This window comes from Sinocyclocheilus rhinocerous, unplaced genomic scaffold, assembly GCF_001515625.1.
Source record: "Sinocyclocheilus rhinocerous isolate Xijiao unplaced genomic scaffold, SAMN03320098_v1.1 scaffold534, whole genome shotgun sequence".
NCBI classification, from domain to species: domain Eukaryota; kingdom Metazoa; phylum Chordata; class Actinopteri; order Cypriniformes; family Cyprinidae; genus Sinocyclocheilus; species Sinocyclocheilus rhinocerous.
This window is the reverse complement of record NW_015646352.1, coordinates 1,488,067-1,515,513: the sequence shown is the minus strand read 5'-3', so window position 1 is coordinate 1,515,513 and position 27,447 is coordinate 1,488,067. Positions and strand designations below refer to the sequence as shown.

Genomic DNA, 27,447 nt, shown 5'->3' with positions numbered 1-27,447 from the left:
CTGAAATAAATGAACTTTTCCACGACATTCTAATTTATTGAGATGCACCTGTGTGTGTATATATATATATATATATATATAAGGAAATAAGTAATATGTAAACTAATAATATAATATAGTATTTAGAATCTAGATATACTTAGTTGACAATTGTGAATCTTGGTGCAGGTAGATAACTTTGTGAATTTATGCTAATTTAAATGCACATTTTTTTATTAAACAATCTGGCTAGTATTTTTAGCCATCAGTAACGGTGTATTGTGGTATTTAATAGATTTCTCCACCAACAATTGCAAAATATGCACACAAAAAAAAAGTCTGCTAATTCTGTAATGGACTAGTTTTATTTATCAGGTTTGTCAACTCAATACTTAAAGCGAATTTCTTCACATAACATGAAAGATGACTCACACATATGAAAAAAGTGTGAGAGCGTTTACCATCATGGACCAGTGCTGCCGATAAACGAGATGTCTGAGGTGGTGTAAATGGCGCGTATGACAGTAGCAAAACTAGCCGGCTATGTCAGTATAGGCTGGTTTGGGTTTGCTGACCACAGACTCCGGTCCGCCTACCCTTGCCAGCAATGGGTCCAGTTCCACTCCACACAGCAGAATGTATTTATAACCGAAAGCCCCACTGACACATACATACTCTCTCTGCACTATCAGCAGGTTCTCACTTCAGCGCGCGCTCTGTGTTTGTGCAGCGCTTTGGCAACCCGATCATGTCACTCTAGCACCCCTAAGATGCCATAAACACTGCTTGTTTAACACAGCGGTGTTGAGCCTCAGCGCTTGTAAAAGGAGAGGTGGCGTCATAGTCGAGAGAGGAAGAGAAGGAGAGGAATGAGAGCAAGCAGCCAAAGAGGGCTTTGTAGTGGCTTGTGTTTTCACTGGTAGAGGCCCACTATGACACAGTCTTTCTGAGAAGCAGCAGATGCACGCTTGAAGGAGAACGTCTGCAGAGTTCACTGACCAGTAATGCTTGGTTTCCCAAGGCAACAAGAACAATGGTGTTTTTACACAGAGACTCATGCATTGGTGTAGTCGAACTGCTCCTGCCTTCCCTAAAAAGACAGCGCTGTTGTTAACCAAACACTGTTTAATGCCTTTGTCCTGTTATTTGCGTTATGAAGTCATTGCTTGTATTTAAAAAAGGATGCTATGGCAAACAAATCGCAACACTAAAGCAGCTGAGTAGATTTTTTATTCTTAATTTGTTTAAGTCATAGGTAGATAAAAAAGGAGAAATGTAGTGTTATGGTTAAAGATCTGAGGTGATAACCAAAGGGTCTGTAACTACAGACCAAAGTCCAGTTAGACAAGTTATTGAAATCTATTAAAATGAAAAACAAGACTGTCTTAAGGTCATTGATCATTTCTGGATATGCATTTTCTGTGTTTTGTTGATTGAATAATCAAAACTGAGGGCAATATTTGTCACCTGAATTGATTTTTACAGACAATTTTATTATCTAACTGTAAACAGTGTGTGTTGTTGTCTTATTTATTTTAAATCCTTTTTTAAATGCAGGTTTTGTCTATTTATTTGTATCAATGTTTCAATGATTTGAAACAAATTCTCTATGTGAGCTATTATGGCTGATAAAAATAAAATGAAATCTATATCAATTAACTATGAACAGTGCACAAGATACACTACCTTTCAAAAGTTTGCGTTCTGTTAGATTGTTGTCTTTTTTTTTTTTAAAGTCTTATATAGGCCTAACTGTTTTCTATTTCAATGTCTTAATGTAAGTTATTCCTGTGATGTAAAACTGAATTTTCAGCAGCCATTACTCCAGTCTTCAGAGTCACATGATCCTTCAGGAATCATTCTAAAATGCTGATGTGGTGCTCAAGAAACATTTCTTATCATCAGTGTTGAAAACAATTGTTGCTTAATATTTTTGTGAAAACTGTATAACTATTTCAAATAAATGCTGTAATCCTAAAGAAAAACAAACAAACTTTTGAATGATAGTGTATCATGGTACAATGAATGTTTTTGAATCAGAATTTTTTGTTTAGATTTCTGTTCAGTGTTAATTTTGTTGATGAATAATTGTCATAATTTTCGTCAACATTTTTTTCACAGACGAAAATGAGACGATAATGAAATAAAACTTTTTGAATGACAAAAACTATGATGAAATTCTATTGACATTTTTCGTCAACATTTTTTTCACAGACGATAATGAAATATAACTTTTTGAATGACAAAAACTGATGAATTTCTTTTGACATTTTTGTCAACTAATAAAAACGAGATGAAAATGTTAGGGAGGGACGATTTGGGAAGAGATCCGGTCAGATCTCATGCGTGGTTAGGAGGTTAGATGCAAACATTTGAACTGTAACAGCCTACTGATCTATCCGGCGGGACATAATCTAGCATACACTTGCTGCATGTCTCGTAAAACATTAAAAAATGTAAGTATCTAGGAGTAAGAGAAGAGCAGACATATGGATACATTTGAAAAGCATGACGATGCAAAAGAGAACACAATTCGGTCTGGTTTTCTGAGCGCACACCGAAAAGCCTTTCTCACACAGCACATGACACGAGTGCTGAATTCAGCTCTCTTACGCCTCGCATTAACAGAGAAATACACACAAAATGATGTCGAATTGTCCGTTTTGACGAGCATTCACATTAACACATTTGGTTACGTCTTAAAGGGGTCCTATTATGCTTTTTCACTTTTTCAACTTTAGTTAATTTGGTAATAATAATGTTCAATAATAATGTTGCTGTTTGAGCATAAAAAAGATCTGCAAAGTTATGCATTGGTGTAGTCGAACTGCTCCTGCCTTCCCTAAAAAGACAGCGCTGTTGTTAACCAAACACTGTTTAATGCCTTTGTCCTGTTATTTGCGTTATGAAGTCATTGCTTGTATTTAAAAAAGGATGCTATGGCAAACAAATCGCAACACTAAAGCAGCTGAGTAGATTTTTTATTCTTAATTTGTTTAAGTCATAGGTAGATAAAAAAGGAGAAATGTAGTGTTATGGTTAAAGATCTGAGGTGATAACCAAAGGGTCTGTAACTACAGACCAAAGTCCAGTTAGACAAGTTATTGAAATCTATTAAAATGAAAAACAAGACTGTCTTAAGGTCATTGATCATTTCTGGATATGCATTTTCTGTGTTTTGTTGATTGAATAATCAAAACTGAGGGCAATATTTGTCACCTGAATTGATTTTTACAGACAATTTTATTATCTAACTGTAAACAGTGTGTGTTGTTGTCTTATTTATTTTAAATCCTTTTTTAAATGCAGGTTTTGTCTATTTATTTGTATCAATGTTTCAATGATTTGAAACAAATTCTCTATGTGAGCTATTATGGCTGATAAAAATAAAATGAAATCTATATCAATTAACTATGAACAGTGCACAAGATACACTACCTTTCAAAAGTTTGCGTTCTGTTAGATTGTTGTCTTTTTTTTTTTTAAAGTCTTATATAGGCCTAACTGTTTTCTATTTCAATGTCTTAATGTAATTTATTCCTGTGATGTAAAACTGAATTTTCAGCAGCCATTACTCCAGTCTTCAGAGTCACATGATCCTTCAGGAATCATTCTAAAATGCTGATGTGGTGCTCAAGAAACATTTCTTATCATCAGTGTTGAAAACAATTGTTGCTTAATATTTTTGTGAAAACTATAACTATTTCAAATAAATGCTGTAATCCTAAAGAAAAACAAACAAACTTTTGAATGATAGTGTATCATGGTACAATGAATGTTTTTGAATCAGAATTTTTTGTTTAGATTTCTGTTCAGTGTTAATTTTGTTGATGAATAATTGTCATAATTTTCGTCAACATTTTTTTCACAGACGAAAATGAGACGATAATGAAATAAAACTTTTTGAATGACAAAAACTATGATGAAATTCTATTGACATTTTTCGTCAACATTTTTTTCACAGACGATAATGAAATATAACTTTTTGAATGACAAAAACTGATGAATTTCTTTTGACATTTTTGTCAACTAATAAAAACGAGATGAAAATGTTAGGGAGGGACGATTTGGGAAGAGATCCGGTCAGATCTCATGCGTGGTTAGGAGGTTAGATGCAAACATTTGAACTGTAACAGCCTACTGATCTATCCGGCGGGACATAATCTAGCATACACTTGCTGCATGTCTCGTAAAACATTAAAAAATGTAAGTATCTAGGAGTAAGAGAAGAGCAGACATATGGATACATTTGAAAAGCATGACGATGCAAAAGAGAACACAATTCGGTCTGGTTTTCTGAGCGCACACCGAAAAGCCTTTCTCACACAGCACATGACACGAGTGCTGAATTCAGCTCTCTTACGCCTCGCATTAACAGAGAAATACACACAAAATGATGTCGAATTGTCCGTTTTGACGAGCATTCACATTAACACATTTGGTTACGTCTTAAAGGGGTCCTATTATGCTTTTTCACTTTTTCAACTTTAGTTAATTTGGTAATAATAATGTTCAATAATAATGTTGCTGTTTGACACCCCCAAAACAAAATCAAGACTTTGTAAAAGAACATAATAGGATCCCTTTAAGTGAACGTAAACCGTTGGGAGAATATCAGATGTGTATCAGTAAATTGCGTTTGTGCATTCAGTTTTAAAGGGACAGCAGTCTAATTTAGTTACTATTGTTTGTCATTAATGTTAATCATCAACAAAAGAAAGAGAAAATCACTCACTGCTCTTGACTGAATGGCTTTAGTAGCCCTAATAAGGATTAATCTAAATTTATTTATATAAATATAAATGTCTGCTTGAAAGAATGTGGTAAGCAAGTTGTTATAAAGAACGCATCTTATTTAACCATTGGCATTTCAGTGAAAGCAGGACCATGTTCTTGTTTCTTTATGAGAAGTGATTTTATTTAATTTTAATACAAAGGCATGGTCTATGTCACAGCAGTTAAATCTGTGTCTATCATGATAAAACCTTAAAATCAAACCTATATAATGAGTTTGGAAATTTTAGAGAAATGCTTAAATGCATTACACTGTAACTAAACCCATTCGATTTAGTCGACTAAAACAAAAGCAATTCAGATGACAAATATAAATATTAGCTTTAGTCAAAAGACTGACTAAGACTAAATCAAAATTTGCTGTTAAAATTAACAGTTTCTGTTCAGTGTTCGAAAGCAAATACTGGTCCGAATTGACAGCTACATGTCAGCTATGAACAGCTCAGAGATGCTAGCCTGATACTAAACACCTAAGTCTAGAATAACATGGAATATATTAAATGTTAAATGGGGGGCATTTCTACACCCATGTTGTACATTTTTGGAGCATTTTCGTCACTTTCAGGATGATTTTTGTCATTTCCAGTGGCATTTTCCCTGATCCATGGTTCATTTCTGATGTAGTTGTCATTCGCTTCAAATTAAACATGGCGTTTCCTGACTAAGGTCAGCTGTGCCCTTAAGCGAGACACTTGAACCCAAGTTGCTTTATGGAAACTGTCCATGTAATGAGGTGTACTATAAATTGATCTGGATTAAAAACATCAGCCAAATGGTAAACAACACATTTTTCCCAGAGTTTGCCTGACTGTTCGGTGTGAGAGGATTGACATCTGTTGTGAGCACAAAGAGTGGCCAGCATCTTGACTTGGCATCTTAACAAAGCCTTGAGTAGCGGCAGACCCCATACTGCGCTCTGTATTAAGAGTGAAACACTGGGCTTTCCAAGCCCTAGCTGTCATGAAACTCAACTCAGGGCTTGAAATAACAACTGAAGTTATTTGCTTATTTTTATCTCTCTTTTTTGTGCATATCGTAGCAGTTTTTGCTGATTCGTGTTGATTGATATTAATGTGTGGTTTGTAGCTTCTTGAAACCTTTTTTTTTTCCTTTTTCTTTTTTTCAACCTGAAGATGCACAATCACTGGTGACGTCAATGAATATTTGTTGCCTACAAATAAATTCAAGCCATTTTTATCTTTAGTAAGCACTAGGGTTATGGTACGAATGTACTTGTCAAGACAAAACCTTTCTTGAATGGTTCATTGGTATTTTGGCACAGTTTTCCTGCTGCATACCACTTATAGGGACCTGCCTATTCTAGACCAGTCTTATCTCGCATTACTTCCTCTTGGAATAGTGGAAAAGTACTACACACGTTACCATCTTGTGGCATGCTTTGTGAATTACTCAAGAGATTCTTGTCAAGAATGGATGGATTTAGCTTTACTTGTCTTATCAGAAATGACAATGTTGAGATCCACTAATACTATAAACATCTCTGCAGATTCGTTACGTCTCTCAAACTCAAGGGTTGCCAGGAGAGCAGCTTCTGAACGTGGGGACGAAGACGGCCCGATTCTTCATCAAGGAGTCTGATTCACCATACACCGCCTGGAGACTGAAGGCAAGGGTCCATTTCTCATCCACTTAACCAGACATTGCTGTCATAAACTTACAGCATAGCTCTCTGGATCGAGTTACTGTCTGCTCCACATAAAGTTTTGAGGTAAAGTTCTTATGTAATGACTCCAAACGTGCTTCCTGTTTCTGCAGACGACTGAAGAACATGAGACAGAAACGGGACTGAAGTCCAAGGAGGCGAGGAAGTACATTTTCAGCTGTCTAGATGACATTGGACATGTACGTTTTTGATTGCAAATCATCATGAGGGAAAAAAAACGTTGAGAAATTCAGATTATTATTATTATTATTGCTGCTGTTATTACAATATAGCATTAATATGAATAACTATTAATAATAATAATAATGATGATTATATTAATAATAATGCTATATATAATAGTTAACAATAATAATAATATGAATGACATGCATTAATAATATTAACACTTATTATTATAGAGAATAATAATGATTCTAATTATAAATAATATATGGTTATAATATAATATTTTAGATTGTTTATTAATGTTGTTATTTTTATTATAGGAATAATTATTAATAATAATAACAATATTAAAGCTGCAGTCTGAAACTTTTTTTGGTAAAAAATTATCCAAAATCAATTTTTAAACAAGTACATAACCAGCCAGTGTTCAAAGCTATCGCCTTTAGCTTGATTCACAACGGTACGCTTTTAATAAAGTTTTCTAATTTGAGTGGTATAGGTAGGTTTTCGTGGGAAATACGAGCATGGCGCTGCGTCATTACGTCACGTCTGAAAACATAAAGAAGTTGTCCCGGCTAGTATGCTATATCACACGTGAGGATGCTGCAGGTGACGGATCGTTTAAAGCCTTTTCTCACAGCAGCTGGAATAAATGGCGGATTGTAGTCTAGAAAGGTCGAAACGACAATCATCAGTGACTTGAGATTCACCCGTAGTCAAAACCAAAATAATTCGTACTGAGAAGTGGCTACAGAAAAATATAATGACTGAAATTATATTATATTCCAGTTTTAAATGTGCATCTGATTAGATACGTGGGATTACTCTGTACTAAAAAGATTTATTTCAAAGAGAACAAGTTGTAAGGAACTTTAATTTGCTTTTTGGGTTAAAAGAACAATTTCTTTATGAAATTCTTTATGATTTCTTTATGAAATTTGAATGGTATGACAATTAGAGATTAGACTGTACAGAAATTGAAATCTACAGGTAACGCTAATACACACTAAATACACACACTCATGCAATGCTCATGCAACGTCAGCAATTTGAAAAAGTATAGCAAAAATAATAATTGGCACCGCAAGATGTGATATGAGCTAACTGATCATTAGATTTAATCACCATTGATAGCGCAATTTATTGTAATGTTTTCTTCCTCAGTTGATCAGAACAAAAGGGGCAGTTGAGACTTACTTGTTCAGATGACATTCTCCAGTGAAAACTCTTATTTGGGTCATACTTTAAAGATGTAGAATCTGTGAATACAAAGTGCAGTATCTGCAGACTGACAGCCACATTAGATTCATCCGCGCTGGAGCCGTGCCGGTGCACAACCCACGCAAGGAAGATAATTCCGCAAATAGCTGCAATTGAAGGTTTTCGAACAGAGATGGCGACAAAGAGGCAAAACTTACGGACTGACGCTTTAATGATCATTTATATACAATAATATAATTATATTGTGAATACAATATTGTTTTATATTGTGTGTATATAAAATAATGATATGTTGTTGTTATATTATTATTGTTATAACTATGTAAATACTATTATATAAAAAATAATGATAGTAATAAAAACAAACAATAATAATAATTGTAATTATTATTGATGTTATTTTGTTGTTTTATGCAGTAATAATATTAATGATGATGATAATTGTATTTTTTATTTGTGTATTCATTTATCAGGTGAATCTAATGCTCAGCATGGAGGGCTGTGACCAGTTGGCGGAGAAAGCTGACCGGAGAGAATTCGTGGACTTGCTAAAGATGATGCTGATGATTGATGCCGATCAGAGAATCGCCCCTTCAGATGCACTTACCCACCCTTTTGTCACTATGCAGCACCTGATGGATTTCCCCCATTGCAATCAGTATGTCCAGACATTTTTAATGCCAGTTTCACTGACTGTTTTGTCTATTATGTGTGGTCATTCTCAAGGAATGTGTCTCCAACAGTGTCCAGTCTTGTTTCCACATCATGGACATGTGTCACACAAGAACCAGCATGTACAATACTCTCAACCGCAAAAAAGCACCCCCACTTATGAAGCCTGTGACGCTTCCAAGTGCTCCAAATATCACTGTCGCCTTCAACAAAATGCTGTCTGTCCACTCTCAGGTAAAAGCGCACACTCTGAAAAGACTTGGGGTTTAAGTGCAAGCAAGAAGACAACAGATTGTTCCTGATCGTTGATCTATTTACCTTTCCATTTTAGACCCTGGCGCCATCTGCTCCACCTGTGGTGCATCCAGGAATTCCCATCCAGACAGGAAGCGCCCAGTTTGGGTGTAACGATTCCTTTCAGCAGGCGCTCATTCTATGTCCTCCTGCTCTTCAAGGTAATGGGATGTGCATAATAATTTGAACTAGGGCTGCATGATTTAGGGGGGAAAAAATCGTATTGGAATTTTTCTAAAAATTGCAATTTAGAATGTTATTTAAAAAAAAAAAAAGTTTGTTGTAATTTGTAGGGCTGCACAATTTGGCCTAAGACTTTGATTATGTAAGTCGATATGATTTATATTTCTAAAAATATAGTGATTACGATTTAAAATGTGATTTAGGCCACAATTTGGCCTAAAACTTTGTGATTATATATATACAGTATAAAGATTATTATAAAATAATGATGATAGTAATTTTACTGTAAAAGTAATAATTGTTGTTATTATTATGATTACTACTACTGTTGCTACTAAATTAAAATATTAAACAAAATAAGAAATGTTACTTTTTAGTAATATTTCCCTTTAAGAAAAATAATACTAATATAATAATTTTTCAGTGCTAATATTTATAGCTGTCTTAATTTCTTTATTTTCAAACATTAAACCATCAAGCTCTAAATTAGCGGAAACTGTAGGGAGATCTTAAAGCTCCTCTTGTTACAACAGCCAGTTTATAAATGCTTATATAGAAAAATCAATATGATTATAAAATAATGATGATTATGATAATAAATGTACTGTTAAATGAAATAATTTATATTATTTTACCATATTATTATTATTATTATTATTATTATTATAAAATAATTAAACTACTAAAATAAAAAAATAACAATTAACAAAATAAATTACTTTTTAATAATTTTTAATAAGAAATATTTCTAATATTTCACTGTAAAAAAAAAATCCAGTATTTAAGAAAATAATACTTATATGATCATTTTATTTTACAGTACAACTTAAAAATGATAGCCTAATATTTATGGCTGTCTTTAATTTCTTTATTCTCAAACATTATACCATCAAGCTTTTATAATAGTGGAAACCGTAGGGAGATCTTAAAGCTCCACTTTTGTGGACAAACAGCTGGTTTATAAATGCTTTATAAGTCCAAGTTGCATGTTGCATTCTTAAATGCATGTTATAAGCGACATATTGTTATTGCAAATTTAGAATTTATTTAAATTAATCTTGCAGCCCTAATTTGAACTGAGCATTACTATTGATTTTCAATGTAATAAATATTGTGTGGAGCTGATTTGGTTGTTTGACTCTACAGGAATCCCTTCAAACCCAAATCAGCCAGCAGGATATTCGGTTAGAATGGAGAACACTCTTTCTCTGGTGACCCAAGCCCCAGCTATCCAGCCTTTACCCATGAGACCAGGAATTATAGCACAAGTAAGTCCTCATTTCACAAGATGATGTGGAAAAATAATGGAAAACAGCCGAGGGTTGTTATCCATGTTGACATACCAGTTTCGATATTAAACTTGAAGCCAGATACATTACAAAGGTTCAGCATTGTCCTTTTTCAACCTTACAGCAACCATGGTCCAACAGGACTCCACAGATCCTGGTGCCAGCTTGGCAGCAGGTCCCGCCACCTGCTATGAGCTTGGCATCCGATTCAGTTGTTGGACCGCAGAGGCGAGGAGACTGGGGGTAAGAAGATCAAGAAGCACCTCAAATATCATGAGCTGACACCACCTCTTGAGCGTTTTGGTGACCTAAAATGTGTTGTTTGTTTATCTGTTAAAGGAAAGTGCGGCCACACAGCAGCCATTACAGTTCGGTGATGCCCCAGGTTATTGTTCCCAACCAAATGGCTGTGTCAGCCCATCAGCCTATAAACATTGGCATTGCTCATGTGGTCTGGCCTCAGCCTGCATCTAACAAGAGGAACAAACCCAGCCATAACAGGTGAGCAAGAGCCTACAGTCATTGGCCGGGGCCCAAAAACCATCAATTCGAACCTTATGATACTCTTGTTAGGCAGCTCATTCGGGTTTTTAGTCTAATGTTTAGCCGAAAGGTAAAGTTGACTGAATATAATAATTTTTGTTGCTTTCTAGGAGTATGAATGTCTTGCACTACACGGACACCCAGCCCTCAGTGTGTCCGTCACCAAAGATGGCAGACAGGTTGGCGAGTGCGGAGCCACAGCCGAGCTCTCCTGACAGAGAGGTGCAGGCCCAGGTGAAACCAGAACCGGAGCAGGTGGAGGAGGAGAGCTGCTGTAAAACGGCAGTGGCCAATCAGCAGCGACAGTCTATTATCAGAGAGTCACCCAGCCCGGCAGTTAGCATCATTAGCATAAGCAGCGGCACAGATGAAGAGGAACAAGCACAGAGGTGCTCCCTTAACAAGTGAGATGAACATTCATTATGCAGTATTTTTTTCTGAAGTTTCTGAACAATTCAAAATAACTTTTCTATTTTAATGTATTTTAAAATGTAATTTATTCCTGTTATGTCAAAGCTGAATTTTCAGCAGCTGTTACTCCAGTCTTCAGTGTCACATGATCCTTCAGAAATAATTCTAATATGCTAATTTGGTACAAGAAACATTTCTTCTTATTAATGTTGGAAACATTTGTGCTGCTTAATACTAATTACTGTGATACATTTTATGCATGAATAGAAAGTTCAAAAGAACAGCATTTATTTTAAATTAGTCTTTTGTAACATTTATCAGTTTATTTACAATTTCTATACTTTTATTCAGCATTGATGCATTAAATAGATCAAAAGTATTAATTTATGTCCCTTCCCTAAAAAACAAACAAACAAAAATGTATAGTCTGCAACTTGGTGGGGTGGTGTGACCTATTTCACTCTCAAATAGAATAGCCGGAGGCCATTTGCATATAGAACTCTTAAAGGTGCAGTAGCACCCTCTTTAATTCACAGGGTCAGTGAGAGGGTGCTGCTAATTTATGACTTTTTGACCAACATAAGTAGATTTCAGCGGAATAAACAATATGCTACATGAAAATACTGTAAATTGTGGACTTACATTAAACTTTCAGATTCTGTTTTGTTTGCATACATATGGATCTCATAGCTAAATTGAGTTGAGTGTGTTCTTTGACAGGTGTAAGGGCAGTCCGGAGTGTGAGGCATGCACAGGCTCTCTGAACATGGAGCGAGTGTGTTCCCTCAGCAGTCCTGATAGCAGTCTGAGCACCAGCTCCTCAGCTTCGGCACAATCCAGCCCCTCGCCATGCAAAAGACCCAGCAGGTGCGGTATTTTCCTAACTACTAACACCAGTAGAACTGTGAGGTGAGGTGGAGTCTAAATGTATTTTCATTGTTTATTTTTTTTGTTTTTTCTCCTGTGACTTACTGCAGTATATCGGAAGATGACGGCCATGAAAGTGGGTGTGAAACAGTAGACGGCTCGCCCCCTTCAGACTCCTCCCTAGGACCTCACGACAGCCCCTTCCCTGAAAGACGCTTCCTGACCAATCAGAACCAGAACCAGGAACCCCAGGCTAGGCGTGGACACCCCAGCACGGCGCTGAATAAACCTGCAGTGAGGACCGTGGTGGTGCCACCCATGAGAGTGCTGAACAATAACCATCATCCAAATAATGAGCAGCACACAGCCGGCACAGGTATGGACTGTCCACACACACAAGAATAAGTCCAGTTGTAGGTTATCAGAAATATATGAAGGGTTCTAATGGAAGTTAAGCAGTTGTTAGTGCTTTGATGTTTTCTTAAAATAATGTTCTGGGTTTGATACAGGCTGTTTTGTTAAAATCATTTTAATTTGTCTTTCAGAAATCATTCTAATATGCTGATTTGGTGTTCAAGAAACCTTTCTCATTATCAATGTTGAAAACATTGTACATTGTGCTGCTTAATATTTCTGTGGATAGTATTTCTAATACATTTCAAAAGAACTGCATTTATTTTAAATAGAAATAATTTGTAAAATTATAATTCTTTACTGTCACTTTTGATCAATTTAATGCATCCTTGCTGGATGATAGCATTCTTTGTTTTATTTATAGAGTTTATAGTGTTTAATGGCTTTACATGACATGAGTTCGGATTATGAATTTGCAAAAATTAGTGCTTCCCTTTTTTTTGCAATAGAACTTATTTAAGTGTCACAGCTATATTTTAAAAAACTTTGTGTTTTAACGTGTATCCTAGTGCAATGCTATCCTGAATAGACTTTTTTTTTTTTTTTTTTTTTACAAAATGAGGGACAGTCAAGATGATTTTCTTTGCCATTGGACCACAAAAAACTGAAGAGCTGAACTACTTCTGTCAAACCCAGAATGTTCCTTTAATGTCTTGTGCAGGTTAAAGTACAACTGTTTAATGAAGCGCTATTTGCATCTCATTTACATCCACAGCTCAGATTTTACATAGCTACAGTTTCTGCTCGTTCGGATCATAGTTTTGTGAAATTGATGTTTGTGTGCTATACAGACTGGTTTCTCTGAATTTATTTTTCCCCCCAGTCTCAAATTGGGCCATTATTACAAAGTTCCTTCTGCACAACCAATTTTTTGGTGTAGTTACAGCCAATGTCTACTTTACAGGTCATAGGAGAGAAAAAGGAAGTTGTCACAGAGACTATCACAGGTGATTATGGGTATAGCGTGCACTGTGACCCAGTGTCTTGTGCGCGACATCCCAGTGTTGAGTGAGACCCTTTCGGTTTGAGCTTCCTCTCCCATACCTGATCTCTTCATTCCTATCTTCATTTTTACTCTGCGTGTTGAATGCCCTAAATTTATTTATTTATTTATTGGAAAATATTTCCCCGACCTCCCTCTTTCGTACCAAAGCATATCTGTCCTGTTTCCTATGTGGAGCCAATGCTTTGTTTTCGAAGCATGCTTTGAAAGAAATATTGCTGGAGCGGTAAACTCTTTCAGATGCTTCTCATGGCACGTTACCCAGGCAACATGTTTGTTTTGGGGTGTCCATGGAAAGTTTGAGGAGAGTTTGTTTTAGATACATTGATATCTAAGTTTGTTTTACAACCTCGCAGTTCATACTTGTTGGTTTTGATGTTTAATTCACTTTCTTTTGAACAGAACGTCAGTGAATACTGGCAGCCGATTCAGTTCGTACAAGCTGCAGTTCTTGTGCCAAACTGCAAATGTTAATTTATATAAGCTGAAGTTTTGCATTTAAGTTTAATCATCTTTCTTTCCTCTTATATCTTTTATTTAATGATCACTCACTTTTTGGTCTTTTATGCTTTCTGTAGTCTTAGAATCCTACTGCCAGTCCAGAGGTCGCTGCGGCCCAGGACGACTGAGCCACTTTTCCACACCCACGTTGCCCCGCCAGCAGAAACTGAGCTCTTCATTCCAGCCACAGCCGCCAGGCTTTGGCCAGGTCTGTCTTTTTGGCTTTTTTCTGTAATACTGTACAAATTGTAAAAGTAGATAAATGCTCTGTGGTTCATAATAAAAGTATGACCATTTACATGCTTAAAAAAAATAGCCAATAACCATATTCAAATATACCAAAAATATTGGTGACTCATCATGCGTTATACACATTTATTGTCCAATCAAATGCTTTAGAATGAAAATGTCCTATCCACTAATAACACCTGCAACCAACTAGCAAGTAGCAATTTATGACTATGGTGTGAACTGCATTTATATTTAATCATTTAGCAGACGCTTTTATCCAAAAGCGACTTACAAATGAGGACAATGGAAGCAATCAAAATCAACAAGAGAGCAATGATATGCAAGTGCTATAACAAGTCTCAGTTAGCTTAACGCAGTACACGTAGCAATTTCTAAAAAAAAATTTTTTGTATAATAAATAAAAAGAAACCCGATAGAATAGAGCAAGCTTTTTTTTTAAAGGGGTCATATGATGTTGCTAAAAACAACTTAACCACTGATTTCTAGTCGTGTCCTCTTTTGGAAGGCCAAACAAAGTAGTTTTGCTTTCACAACGAAACACACGGCGGGCAAGAGTGAGCGGAGGCTGGCTTGAGTGAGCGGCGGCGGGCGGTGAGCTTGAGAACGGTGCGGCTAGGGGTTGTGAAGCATGTTCCGAAAGAAAGGGCCTGATCTTCTTGATTGCCAGATTTCTGGCTGTTTTTGAAGGAATTATGGTTGATGTGCCTAACTGGATGGTGAAATTCTGATGAAACGATGGGTTTGATGGAATCACAAGCAGTTCTGTCTTGGCAAGAACTGTTGGTTGTTGGTCTATTTCTTTTAGGTATGAAATGTCAGACTATCGTTTTTGTAAATGCATGTTTTAGATTTAGCTGTTTTAGTCCCCTTCTGTTTTCACTTGGATGTTCATCCATATTATAATGATTTTAAATAGGAAATACATTGAGACGGGGCAGTTCATAAGGTCTTTCAGTTGCTATTTAAATTGTTGGAATGAAATTGACATTGTTTTGTTTCCTCCCGCTCAGGTCCAGCATTACGGGTCGTGCCACAAGGAGTGGAACGGCAACTACCGGCAGCCACGCCGGCCACAGGCCTTCATCCCGCCCACAGTGCACGGCCCTACCTTCTCGCTTCCCCACGGCAGCCCCATACACTCGGCCGGCCACCCGCCACCTCCCGCCCTCCTCTCCTATCCGCCTTCCGCACCCGTGGCCCACCTCTTGCCTTCGCCATGCCCACCACCGGCCCCTCGGGCCATCTTGCAGCCCGCCTACAGCCTGGTGCACCATCAGGGCATCAGCATGGGCATCAACCACAGGCTGCTGCCCTCCCCTACCCTGCTCCCGCAGGCCCAATTCAAAGCCCTCTTTATGTTCATCCATATTATAATGATTTTAAATAGGAAATACATTGAGACGGGGCAGTTCATAAGGTCTTTCAGTTGCTATTTAAATTGTTGGAATGAAATTGACATTGTTTTGTTTCCTCCCGCTCAGGTCCAGCATTACGGGTCGTGCCACAAGGAGTGGAACGGCAACTACCGGCAGCCACGCCGGCCACAGGCCTTCATCCCGCCCACAGTGCACGGCCCTACCTTCTCGCTTCCCCACGGCAGCCCCATACACTCGGCCGGCCACCCGCCACCTCCCGCCCTCCTCTCCTATCCGCCTTCCGCACCCGTGGCCCACCTCTTGCCTTCGCCATGCCCACCACCGGCCCCTCGGGCCATCTTGCAGCCCGCCTACAGCCTGGTGCACCATCAGGGCATCAGCATGGGCATCAACCACAGGCTGCTGCCCTCCCCCACCCTGCTCCCGCAGGGCCAGTTCAAAGCCCTCTTTCCCCCGCACTCCTATGTGGCGTCACCCATCTACGCAGGCTTCCCCCTCAGCCCCAGCAAACTCAGTCAGTACCCTTACATCTGAGCTGGAGCCCGCGGCAGCCACGCGCACGCAGCCGGCACTGAGCTGCCACATCTTTCTTTTCTTATGAAGTTTGACAACAGTGATGATGATGATGCAAATCGAGCTTTATAGATATCATGGAACATAAAACAAACAAATGGATGCGTGAGCGAGTGAGTAGATTGAACTCAAAAACTCACTTTTAATGTGTTTTTGCACATTTGATACAACAAAATCCCTAGTCGTGAGACCCTCGGCAGAGGGCCACAGCAGATCCCCTATGCTATTTTTCGATATTGCCTTCTGACGTGTGTATTAGACTCTCGTTCAAGCCATCGCTGTCGCCAATGTGCGTGCGAGTCCCCTTGTGGCGACCTGGTGTTACCTGTCCGTATTTTTCCATAGCTCCTCAGTGTTAAGTCTCTTTTAGACCTGTGTTGAAAAGGTTCTGTCACGCTGCATGTCTCTGCATGGGCAAAAACCAATGTTGGACTTCAAAAAAGGGGGGGAAGGCCTGCAAACCGTCGCTTTTCGCCCTCTGTGTATATGTTGTACGACTTGCTGCATTGAATTTATTGGGGTTCAATAAACAGTGCCTTAAAATACATGTTGTTGCAAGTTACCCCGAGTCCCACATGCAGTCATGCGTGTACTGGACTGCAGCACTTGAAAAACTTTCAATCATTCTTTGTGATTTTTATATTAGGGCTGTTTCATAAAGTAGATCTTTGGTTTTTTCGTGCTTGGTGCATTAGCGCATTCGTTGGCTTACATAATCAATACATCGGTGTCGTTTCTACTTGTTTAATTCATCTCTTGGGGTCGCGACGGGAGTTTTTTGTTCAGAAAGCAGATTGGGTGTCTATCCAAATGCGCCCTAATGGGTCTCATGTTTTAAACCAACAAAAAAATCTCACTATTCAACACCCGATTGGCTATTTGCGCCAATATTAGGCTCATGATTTGCCCTTTTGTACAGGCGAAATGTTTTGTTTGACACCTTAGATGATTTGCGCATTATTTGGAAGCGAAACAGTCCTTTACGTGTGTTATTTAGAGGTGGATGTATTGTGTTGAGTGGTAGCTGAGCTTGATTCTTTGAGGATAACGTGCTTCGCCGTAGCAGAGGCCGATGAACTATGTATAGAAACGTTTGAGTACTTTCATATTTGATAATCTGTTTCTACTCTAATAGTATTTACACTGTTTAATGAAACTGCAATACAATCCATAGTTTTCGGGGTGTGTTTATCGTTTTCTTTCCATCAGTTCTCTGTTAATTTTAGAGTTAGAAGTGTTATCGGTGTTGGATTTGTATCAGCAGATAGCTCTTTGATGATATTGTATGGTTTCATGTTTGCTTTGTGCAGAATTATTCAGTATTTGAGTATCCAACTGTAAAGTCTATCATTGCTGGAGTATTCAGTGCTTTATTAGACGAGAGTTGATCGTGTGCAATTTTCTTCATAGATGCATTTTGACAAGATTGGATTTTGTATTCCCTCTCTCACAATTTAATTGCTTTTTTGATGCTGTTTTTATTTCATACATTCCGTCAGGGAGAAATAGCTTTTTTTTCTGTGTGAATTACATTTTTTTTTTAATTAGATTTGAGTTTTTCCATTAGGTGCATTCTTTCATTATGCTTTCGCTACACCAAAGACAGTCATTAATTTCTTAAGCAGAGTAGCTACTGTTTTAGCGTAGACCTCGAACGTAGTGTAGTTGAGGCCGTATTTAACAGAAAATCTTTGTAAAAATGTTGAGGTTGATGTTTAGCTTTTTCGGGCAAGTTATGACTTTGTTTCATTTATTCTTGAATGTATCATAGATAAGCTGCTATATTCTGATTGCCACTTCATAATAGCTGTGAAATTAGATGATTAACTTTGTTCTTAGCCTTCTTATTTTTATACATGTCTAATGACCTTGAAATAGAAGTGAGATGATTTTTTTTTTTTTTTCGTTTGTTTGTTTTTGGGTTTTACCGTACTGACTGGCATCAGAAGCATTTTAATGCCTCTCTCTGTTTTGCTTTCTTTTTTTGAAGTGTCATTGTAACTACTGTATTGCAAGTAATGGCGATTTTTGGATTTTTGTGTGCGTGGGTTTGTATTCTTTTACGTTTCGTTTGCATCAGTATTTTATCTGTTATCTTGGGGCTAATCTTACGTATTAGATGCATATTGGTGTATATCTATCTTAGTACGTATATTTGCATTTTGTTAAAGCATAGCTTGCAGAATAGATTTAACTTTGTTTTAAGTATCAATGTAAATTCTGTATTCAATGACCCACTTATATCACCATTTCAGACTATTAATTTCAGTAATGCTATTAGCACTTGCTACTTTTGATAAGCTAGCCAAAATTGCGTGTTTGGGCGTCTCATCTCAGTAACTACAGTGCTTAGAACTTTTTGTTTTTATTTAATTTCCCCCCCTTATTATTATAATTGTACATGCAATACACTCATGAAGTTGTATCAGGTATATTAATGTGTTTATAAATGAAAAAACAAGACAAAATGCACGTTTTGCTTTTTAAAACGGACTGTTCTGAGTTATTAGGGCATCTGTTCTCATTTTGTGGGCTCTCATTATATGGGTATGTTTGTTCTCGCATCGGTCCCTGCTCTTTAAAGCGAGCGACACTGCGTTAGTGCCTTTGAAATGTGCTTCAGACCTTTATATCCCTTCTACAAACACTGCCGGCCAGCCTCTTCCTCTCTTTCATGCCCCCTCGGACGGCATGACCGAGGAATGAAAGCGTAACTGCAGTGTTTGATAGTCGTAACTGAAGTGCTGTTACCAACCAGTTGCTTAAAAGTAGACCATAATCCACGGTAGACGTCCTGTCAGATGTTGATAACCTGAAAACCAATAGCGCGAGTCATGCAATGCAGTAATCACCTTTAAGGTGGAAAATGGATGTTTATTTCTCAAAATTGTGGAAAGGAAATCCAGTCATGCTTGATTAATTTATATTTTTATGACCAACAACAAAAATCAATAATGAAATGATATCAGGGATTATGATTATTATTGTGCTGACTAGACACCCAAGACACGGTTTTCTCGTATTTGGGGAGCTATACATGATACACTGTGAATGTAAACCACCATTTGTCAAGCAGAATTAACATTGCCCTTTGTTTCACAGGACGTTATCAGTGTATTGCTTTAGTGTAGCCGACTTCATGGAGATATAGTCCAAAATATGGTGTGGTTTCTCACATTATGACCCTATATTTTATATTTAGCATGTAGCACTAGAGATGAGTACTAAATTGCTACTCATGCGCACACATTATATGAATTCACTGCATTAATTCACTGCAAGTAAACATTTCAGAGATGTTTTCATTCTAACAAGGTCTACCAAACCCAACCTAATAAAAGAGTGGATCTTAGCACAATTGCTATGGACTGAGGGATCTGCAAACTAAAGTTCCCCCCCCCAAAAAAATCCCAAACCAAACAGTTTTTATTTGTTTTCTTTGATTCATGTTTTTCTTTTAGAAGTTCTTGTACAGTTCATTCAGGGTCCTTGTATTTGTCATATGTGCTACTGTGTAACACTCGCCGTAAGATTTGGGTTGGATTGCTTTAGATCTATTTTTAAATCTTCTACAGATTATATTTTAGTAAAAGTTCAATCTCACTGCAAGTTATCGGTAATATTTAGACTTAAGAGCAAACAGACTTGATTTAGTAAATCTGAACTGTTACTGTTTTCATATTTGTAAATTTTTTGTGGCTTTTTGATTTCTGTTTGCTTTTGATTTCTATGCTACATTAGTTTGCCATGTAGCCACTGCACTGTGCAATATTCACTATACGAAGACTGGGAAACCTTTTTTGTTTGTTTGTTTGTTTTTTCTTTTATTTTTGGATGTAATGTCTCTTACAGTTTGCAGTCGTATTTCTCTCTAGTTCTCAGTGATTTATATGTGACCAAGCCTTATGTACTTTGTCACAAAAAGCGGGTTTTCCTGGTGACTATTTGGTGAGTGTCAAATTAAAGAAATGGTGTATTGTCAAAATTCACTTTGAATTAAAATATATATTGTTGCGGGCACACAGTTTGTTTGTCTTTATTTAAAGAAATCTTTAAGACAACTTGTTTGAGAACATTTTCCAACTTGATGGATATTCATTTGTTCCTAGAAATGTTAATTTCAAATTTCTTATAACACAAAATACAAGGGTTTTATTTTCTGCAGATTATTTATATTTTGTCTGTTATATTTACACTAGATAATAATTATATTTAAAAATTAAACCACAAATAATATGGTATTAAAAAGTGTACCTGAGACATGACAAAAAAAAACTCGAGTTGAAATTAACGAAATTGCGCCATCATGTGGGTGGAAACCAAATCTTTTTATGACGTCTTATAATGGTGCTTCCGGTTGTTACGTAACAGACAACATATTATAAGCACACAAGGACATTTATTATGCTAAAACCTTTCTAAAGATTAGGCCTACACGTATTTTAATACTTTAATTGGTATATTTTAATACCCAGTTTAATATAAAATCACTTGATTTAAGGAGCAATTCCAGGTCAATTCATGCTGCAGTTCACCTTAAATTTACTTTCATATTTAAAGCATTTTAACTGTAATATTTAACCATATAACGTGAATCCACCGAAAACTGTTAATTTTTAGATTGTAGGTACCAGTATTAAATTCTGTCCTATAAACACACCTTGTGGTAAAATGAATTTAAACTGTTTTTTTAAAGGTATAGCCACACCATAAAAGATTGCGTTATTACTTTTATTTAAGATTCAGATTATACGCTATTTGTTCTTTTTGTAAAGAATTTCATAGAACGACCCATAATAACAGGCTGTATGATGTCGAGGGACAGAATTGGTGTGTACATTGGCACCAGTCATCCTCATGTAAACCCAGCAGAGGTCGTCTTCCTCTTGTACATCAGTCCTTATAATAAGGCGCCTCATCACCAGTTCGCTTGGAGACGTGATATTTTTTCCCAATCAAAAGCAGCCGATTTTCCGTCGCAGCATCATTGACATAAGTGCGGGATTATAGGATTGCCGCTGCTGGATTCCTATGCAGAATATGCTTTAATGAAGCACGATGGATAACCTGCTCCAGTAACGCGCGCGTGATTGATGTGGTGGTCACGGATGCTTCTGAATGCGCTTTGCAGACGCATCGCCTTAAAGTTTCAATGCTGACATAGAGCAGAAAAACAGTGGAGAGAAGACCTCAGTCTAAGGAACTGGAAAGGATAGATCAAATGTCTTTTTCGGGACCTTTCGGCCTATTGCTGAATTTATCTCTAGCCAGATGGCCCCAAGAAATGCGCGTAACAATTTCTACATTTTGGGCTCCAGTTGCGGGAATGGCAACGCTGGAACCCAAGGCATGTCGGAATGGATAGGCTTGTCCTTGTGCCGAAAATGTGTCGACTTGGACGGAGTGTGGACCAAGTGTCTGATATCTGTTGGAATTACATTGCTCCTGGTGCCGTCCATATTTGCCATAGACGGTGAGATATATTTTGGTTTATTTTGTTGACAACCTGTTTGAGTGTCCAGGTTCCAAACATTTCCAAAAAAAAGGTTCTTTTGTTTGTTTAATTTCTGAAACTGTACGTTTGAATTTAAATTTAGAAATTCGAATAATTTCAATTGAACTATATTGTTTGGAGGTTTTAATTGTTCAACGCAATGCGGAGTATAAACTGGCCCTCTTATGAATAGGCTACATTCTTTTAAAGAATCATCTAGATTAAGAGACAGACCGTACATGTATGGATATTAACCGTTTGTGTGTTTGTTTTGTCTGCGATATGTTCCGTTTCCTGTGGCCGTCTGCGAGCAAAACAGCAGAAACAAACAGACACAGCAGAACCTCTCAGACAAAAACAAGATGCAGGTAGCCCTCACTTGTGTATAAACAGCATGTGACGTCTGATCGCGGCATTCAGTGCTGCAGTGCCGGGTGCTCTGTGTTCGCTCCTCACACACACACACACACACACACTTGTATCCCTATAACGTTTATAGCATAATGTCTGTCAGAAGCAGCTTCTCTCTCATTCATCATGTCTATTTAGCAGGAGAGAGATGCCGTTTCCCTCTCTTGGTGGAAATACGTCTGTCGCCAGTCCATTTAAACACATCCTCTCCCTCTCTCACTCTCCTTCTTTTTCGTTTCGTGTTATTTCTCCATTCAAATTCTCTATATATATATATATATAATTCATTTGCAGTTGCAATGGCTGAGGGAAGATGGAAAAGTGGCTGAGGTGAAGGAATTTGGAGGATTTGATTGATTCAGTGACTCGAATCTTTTGAATTACTAAAAAGATTCATTGATTCGTTTTCTGTTATATCGATACACGCCAGATTTGCTAAATAAACTGATTCGGAAAAGAAAAAATAAACATAAGTCTAATCAAGAACGAGATGCCTGATTCGTTAAAATCGCTCACAAACATAGCCTATAGGATATTTTGTTCATTTAGTTCGGTCATGAACGAAATGTTTTGTTTAGCCTATTTAGTTCGTTGACAAACTAGGTGTTTTCTTTTGTTCATTCAATTAATTCACGAATGAGATGCCGCTCAAAACTCCGATTCGTTCAGGGAAGGGTGCGTAGCCTATTCGTTCAGTAGGGCCAAACAATGAAATACTACTTTACAGCCCGAGCTGGAATTCTATTGGCTCCTTCTCGTCTTCTGCTTAAAGGGAGAAATACCAGATTGTTTTAACAATGGTTGATTGGTCAGAACTTGAGTTAAGTTCTACATCCCTCTTCACATTAGTTTTTCGTTTCTGGGTTTAAACCACTAAACGTGAGTATAAGTAAGTACCAAAGTGAGTACTTGCGCCCACTGTTTACAACTGGTAAAAATATTTTAATGTTTTTGTTGCGCTCGGTTCTGCAGAAAATCTACGCCGTCACGTAACGGATTGCTTTTATATACAACGCAAACCGTTCCCAAGAAACGTTCACAGCAGTTACATTACGTCAAACGGACTCAGTTCCACACCAAAACCACTAGTGCGCCATGTGAAGAAAAATAGTGTGTGAAAATGCACGAGACCAATTCGTTCAATTAAAGGCAGGGTAGGTGACTGATTTAGTTAAAAAACATTTTTTGTTATGCTGGTTGAAAGTCTTTTCACATCCCGATAGCAATCAAGTTAAGTGGTCTAAATCTATTTATTTGTATTTATGTTGTCTGTGGAAGGCGTAGGACTATAAAATGTTCGACCAATCAGATTATTCAGTCCGAACATTACGATCGGCTTATCCCTCTTCACATTAGTTTTTCGTTTCTGGGTTTAAACCACTAAACGTGAGTATAAGTAAGTACCAAAGTGAGTACTTGCGCCCACTGTTTACAACTGGTAAAAATATTTTAATGTTTTTGTTGCGCTCGGTTCTGCAGAAAATCTACGCCGTCACGTAACGGATTGCTTTTATATACAACGCAAACCGTTCCCAAGAAACGTTCACAGCAGTTACATTACGTCAAACGGACTCAGTTCCACACCAAAACCACTAGTGCGCCATGTGAAGAAAAATAGTGTGTGAAAATGCACGAGACCAATTCGTTCAATTAAAGGCAGGGTAGGTGACTGATTTAGTTAAAAAACATTTTTTGTTATGCTGGTTGAAAGTCTTTTCACATCCCGATAGCAATCAAGTTAAGTGGTCTAAATCTATTTATTTGTATTTATGTTGTCTGTGGAAGGCGTAGGACTATAAAATGTTCGACCAATCAGATTATTCAGTCCGAACATTACGATAGGCTTTCCTACCTGCCTGTCAACATGTGTATTTGCATACCTCTGCGCACCGTTGGCGTTATTATTAATATTGTGCACTCTGTACTGCCATCTCTCATCACTGGTAAGCCTCTGGTCTGCCTGTGCTCCTTCATGTGTTTTGGAGGAGGTGTGGCTTTGGAGAGTGATTATGCAGGGAGGGTGGGATCTTATGCTTTCAAAGCCAGCTTGCTATTGCTTTAAATGATTTATTCAACTACAAAAACGTTTTGGTTCAGATGGCAACTGAACTGCAATTATAGTATGTTGCTGTTACTCTTCTTGAAAACCAAGACAAGCCCAGATTTAAATTCAAAATAGATTTTTTTTAACCATATAGGCCTAGAACAAAATTCTCACAATGTTCCAGGAACCAAGAAGTGTTAACTGTGTCAAAAAATGCATAGGAAGGGGTCTTGTGATGATTCGTTTCCACAGTTATTAACTTTGTAAATCTGTAAATCTTTTATATTTTTATTCTTAAAGAATTTTAAACACTATACATTGTGTTAAATTACAGCCATTAAATTCCAGAAAACTCTTTAATGCTGTTGTGTGGGTGTTTCCAACACAAGGGCTGAGGGAGTGATGGCAAATTTGACATCTTTCTCTCTTCTGATCACCATAATCAATCTCTATAATATTTTTCCTTTTTAGGTAAGTCATAGAAACGCTGTTGAGGATTTTGTCTTTTGCTGTTGGGTAAAATGAGAACACAAAAAGTATATTTGTTGTGGTTTCCATTCACGATTATAAAAGTTTCAACAATTTTCACTTCTGAGAACCCTGGAAGTGTTAAAAGCATCAATTAACCAAAAAAGTGAAGATAAGGCCATGAAATATTTGAGGTATTGAATTATTTTATTATCTTATTATCTTACTTGTAGAGACTGCGGAGAGACGGAACATCAGCACAGCCAGGTAGAAAACATAGTTTTTTTCTGATGAGCGTTCAGTTATACAGTGTTATACTGGACAACAGTAATTTATTAATTAATATTTGACTGCTGACCGATGCAAGTAACCAATTAGAAGCAAGTATTCTAGAGTGCTGTGTAATAATAAGATATAATTTATTTTCAGTCAGTGACAGTAGCAAAGTAGGTCCATGTTGTTGGCCTTCTGCTGACATATCAATTGTTGTATCTATCCCTAATATTCTTGACTTTTGACCCCATCTCCATTCCTCCTCAAAATTATACTCAAGCATAGACATTTCTAATGGTACATTAATATGGCACTTCCAACCCCATTCACTTCTCTACTAATGAAAAGTGTTGCAATATATCAGTAGCCTTTGCCTGAGGACCAGAAGAGCATTTAACCAAAAAATGATTTAATTTGTGCAAACAAGTTCAGCGTTGATTATGTGAACTAACTCCAGGCATGACGTATCTTTCTAAACATCTCGAAACAACACAGATATCAGAAAGGCAGATTAGATTTTCTAAAGCTAGAATTACAAGATAAATACATTTCTAAAGCTAGAATTACAGCAGATTAGTTATATTTGGGCACGCAGACATGCATCGGTCTGGACCATAGGCTTAATACACAGAGGTAAAGAGCCGGTGCCTTCTCATTCATAAAACCGCCATTGTCTTTTTGGCTTTGAGCTGGGTCTATGGCGTATGGCCAGACACACTTGTGGCTTGCTGAGGATGAGGCATCTCTCCTCAATGCCCCTACAGTGATGCTCCTGCTAGTCAACAGGAGCCTGCTGTGCTATGTTGCCATGGGAACCGATCGACATTTTTTTATTTTTTAACCGGTGTGGAAAGAGTGAGTGTATTACCAGAATGACAGTGATGAACTGCTCAGTTTGATTTTCAAAGGCCTTTTTGTGGCCTCAGACCTGCAGTGACTGGTTTTAGCAATTAGTTGAACAGAACTAAACTGGATTCATGCTTTAATTGACTATTTTGTGGGGATGTTTTTTTTTTGTCACCTGTTAGTTGAAAGGTTGTGTGTAACCAGGAACCAAAGCCAAGTTTTAATGGAGTAGGCATAGTGTTTTTGCCCCTGTGGAGTGGGTGTAATTATTATAGCTGGAGAAGCAGGTCTCTCAGTGCTCCTTAAGAAATTTGTGGTGGTTTTGTTCGATAACTCGCATTTAAAAACACGGACCAGTCAATCTGATCCTCTCAAAATGTTTGAAGCATTACTGCAAAACCCATCTGTTCACCCTCAAGAGGAGAACTGCATTAAAAAAACAACATGCAATGACAACAGCGGGAGTCTTTGATTCACAGCCATGTACTGTTGAAATGACTGAGAACAAAGGGAGAGCTTTTTTCATTGTTAATACTGCCATTAATATAGTTTGCAACATAAGACTTTAGGTAAAAACAATTATGACTTCGCTGTGAAATATTGATATGATTAAAGACAAGGTTGGCACAATATTATAATATATTAACTAGGCCTGTCAACCGATTATAAAATTGAATCAGATTACATTATATAGCCTACTGATGAATTAATCATATGGATTACATATCAATATTTACTGAAATCATATGAAGATGGTTTAATGCCAGTATATTATTGTGGGAGATGAGTAAGATATTAAATAGGCATTACAAAAAATGGCTTTAGAAATGACTAAAATGATTATTTTCCTATACAATGCATTTTCATATGACTGATCCTGTAATTATCTACAGTATGAAGAGTGCATGTTAAGCTATTTGGGTTTAATAATAAGTTTAATACTATTAATAATAATTAAAATAATACTATTTTAATTAATTATTAATAATATAAACCACTATTAATTAACAAATAACATAATTCATCATTCTAACAACCCCTGAAATTTAATCGCTGAAGTTTAATGTGATTAATCGCATCCAAAATAAACTTTTTTTTTTTACATAACATATGTGTGTGTACTGTGTATATTTATTATGTATATATAAATACACACACATACATTATATATTTTGAAAACATTTGTATTTACAGTACATGTATATATATTTATATTCATATAATTAATTTATATTATATACAAATATATTTAATATATAAACATAATATATTTTTCTTAAATATATACATGCATATGTGTGTATTTATATATGCATAATAAATATACACAGTACACACACACATATATTATGTAAACAACAACTTTTTATTTTGGATGCGATTAATCGCGATTGATCGTTGCCCAGCACTAAATTAATCTAAATAATAATTATATAATAATAATAATAATATTCTTTTGATTAATATAAATCACTAATAATTAAAAAAAGAATTATTCAAATTCTGAACACACCCCTAACCAGAATGTTGAAGCATTTTTCAATGGCTAAAGACGTAAATATCTACAAAATGATGGAAAGTGTATTTTAAGCTGTTTGGATTTTAATTAATTGCAGATGTTTAATGCAATTAATAATAATTAATTAAAATAATAACAAGAATAATAGAAATACTAACAACAATAATA

General features: G+C 36.8%; 2 protein-coding genes across 7 annotated transcripts in view; both read left to right on the top strand.

Annotated features, from left to right (window-relative positions):
* LOC107707490 (homeodomain-interacting protein kinase 3-like) overlaps window positions 1-20,244 on the top strand; it is a 54,811-nt gene extending 34,567 nt beyond the window's left edge. The window contains exons 4-18 of one of the 3 annotated variants that reach the window (XM_016511527.1): window positions 6,281-6,400; window positions 6,550-6,636; window positions 8,320-8,504; window positions 8,590-8,752; window positions 8,850-8,973; window positions 10,142-10,263; window positions 10,409-10,527; window positions 10,624-10,785; window positions 10,938-11,216; window positions 11,959-12,105; window positions 12,216-12,481; window positions 13,424-13,466; window positions 14,101-14,231; window positions 15,286-15,609; window positions 16,081-20,244. In XM_016511527.1, the coding sequence (XP_016367013.1) occupies window positions 6,281-6,400; window positions 6,550-6,636; window positions 8,320-8,504; window positions 8,590-8,752; window positions 8,850-8,973; window positions 10,142-10,263; window positions 10,409-10,527; window positions 10,624-10,785; window positions 10,938-11,216; window positions 11,959-12,105; window positions 12,216-12,481; window positions 13,424-13,466; window positions 14,101-14,231; window positions 15,286-15,609; window positions 16,081-16,226 (2,418 nt within the window). In that variant the 3' untranslated portion in view covers window positions 16,227-20,244. Of the gene's footprint in view, window positions 1-6,280; window positions 6,401-6,549; window positions 6,637-8,319; window positions 8,505-8,589; window positions 8,753-8,849; window positions 8,974-10,141; window positions 10,264-10,408; window positions 10,528-10,623; window positions 10,786-10,937; window positions 11,232-11,958; window positions 12,106-12,215; window positions 12,482-13,423; window positions 13,467-14,100; window positions 14,232-15,285; window positions 15,610-16,080 lie in introns of all 3 variants that reach the window. The other 2 variants (XM_016511526.1, XM_016511528.1) reach the window with 2 other exon arrangements.
* Window positions 20,245-21,118: 874 nt separating this feature from the next.
* Window positions 21,119-27,447, top strand: part of LOC107707489 (UPF0606 protein KIAA1549L-like) — a 55,397-nt gene continuing 49,068 nt past the window's right edge. For all 4 annotated transcript variants that reach the window (XM_016511525.1, XM_016511524.1, XM_016511523.1 and 1 more), the window contains exon 1: window positions 21,119-21,697. In XM_016511525.1, the coding sequence (XP_016367011.1) occupies window positions 21,496-21,697 (202 nt within the window). In that variant the 5' untranslated portion in view covers window positions 21,119-21,495. The remainder of the gene's footprint in view (window positions 21,698-27,447) is intronic.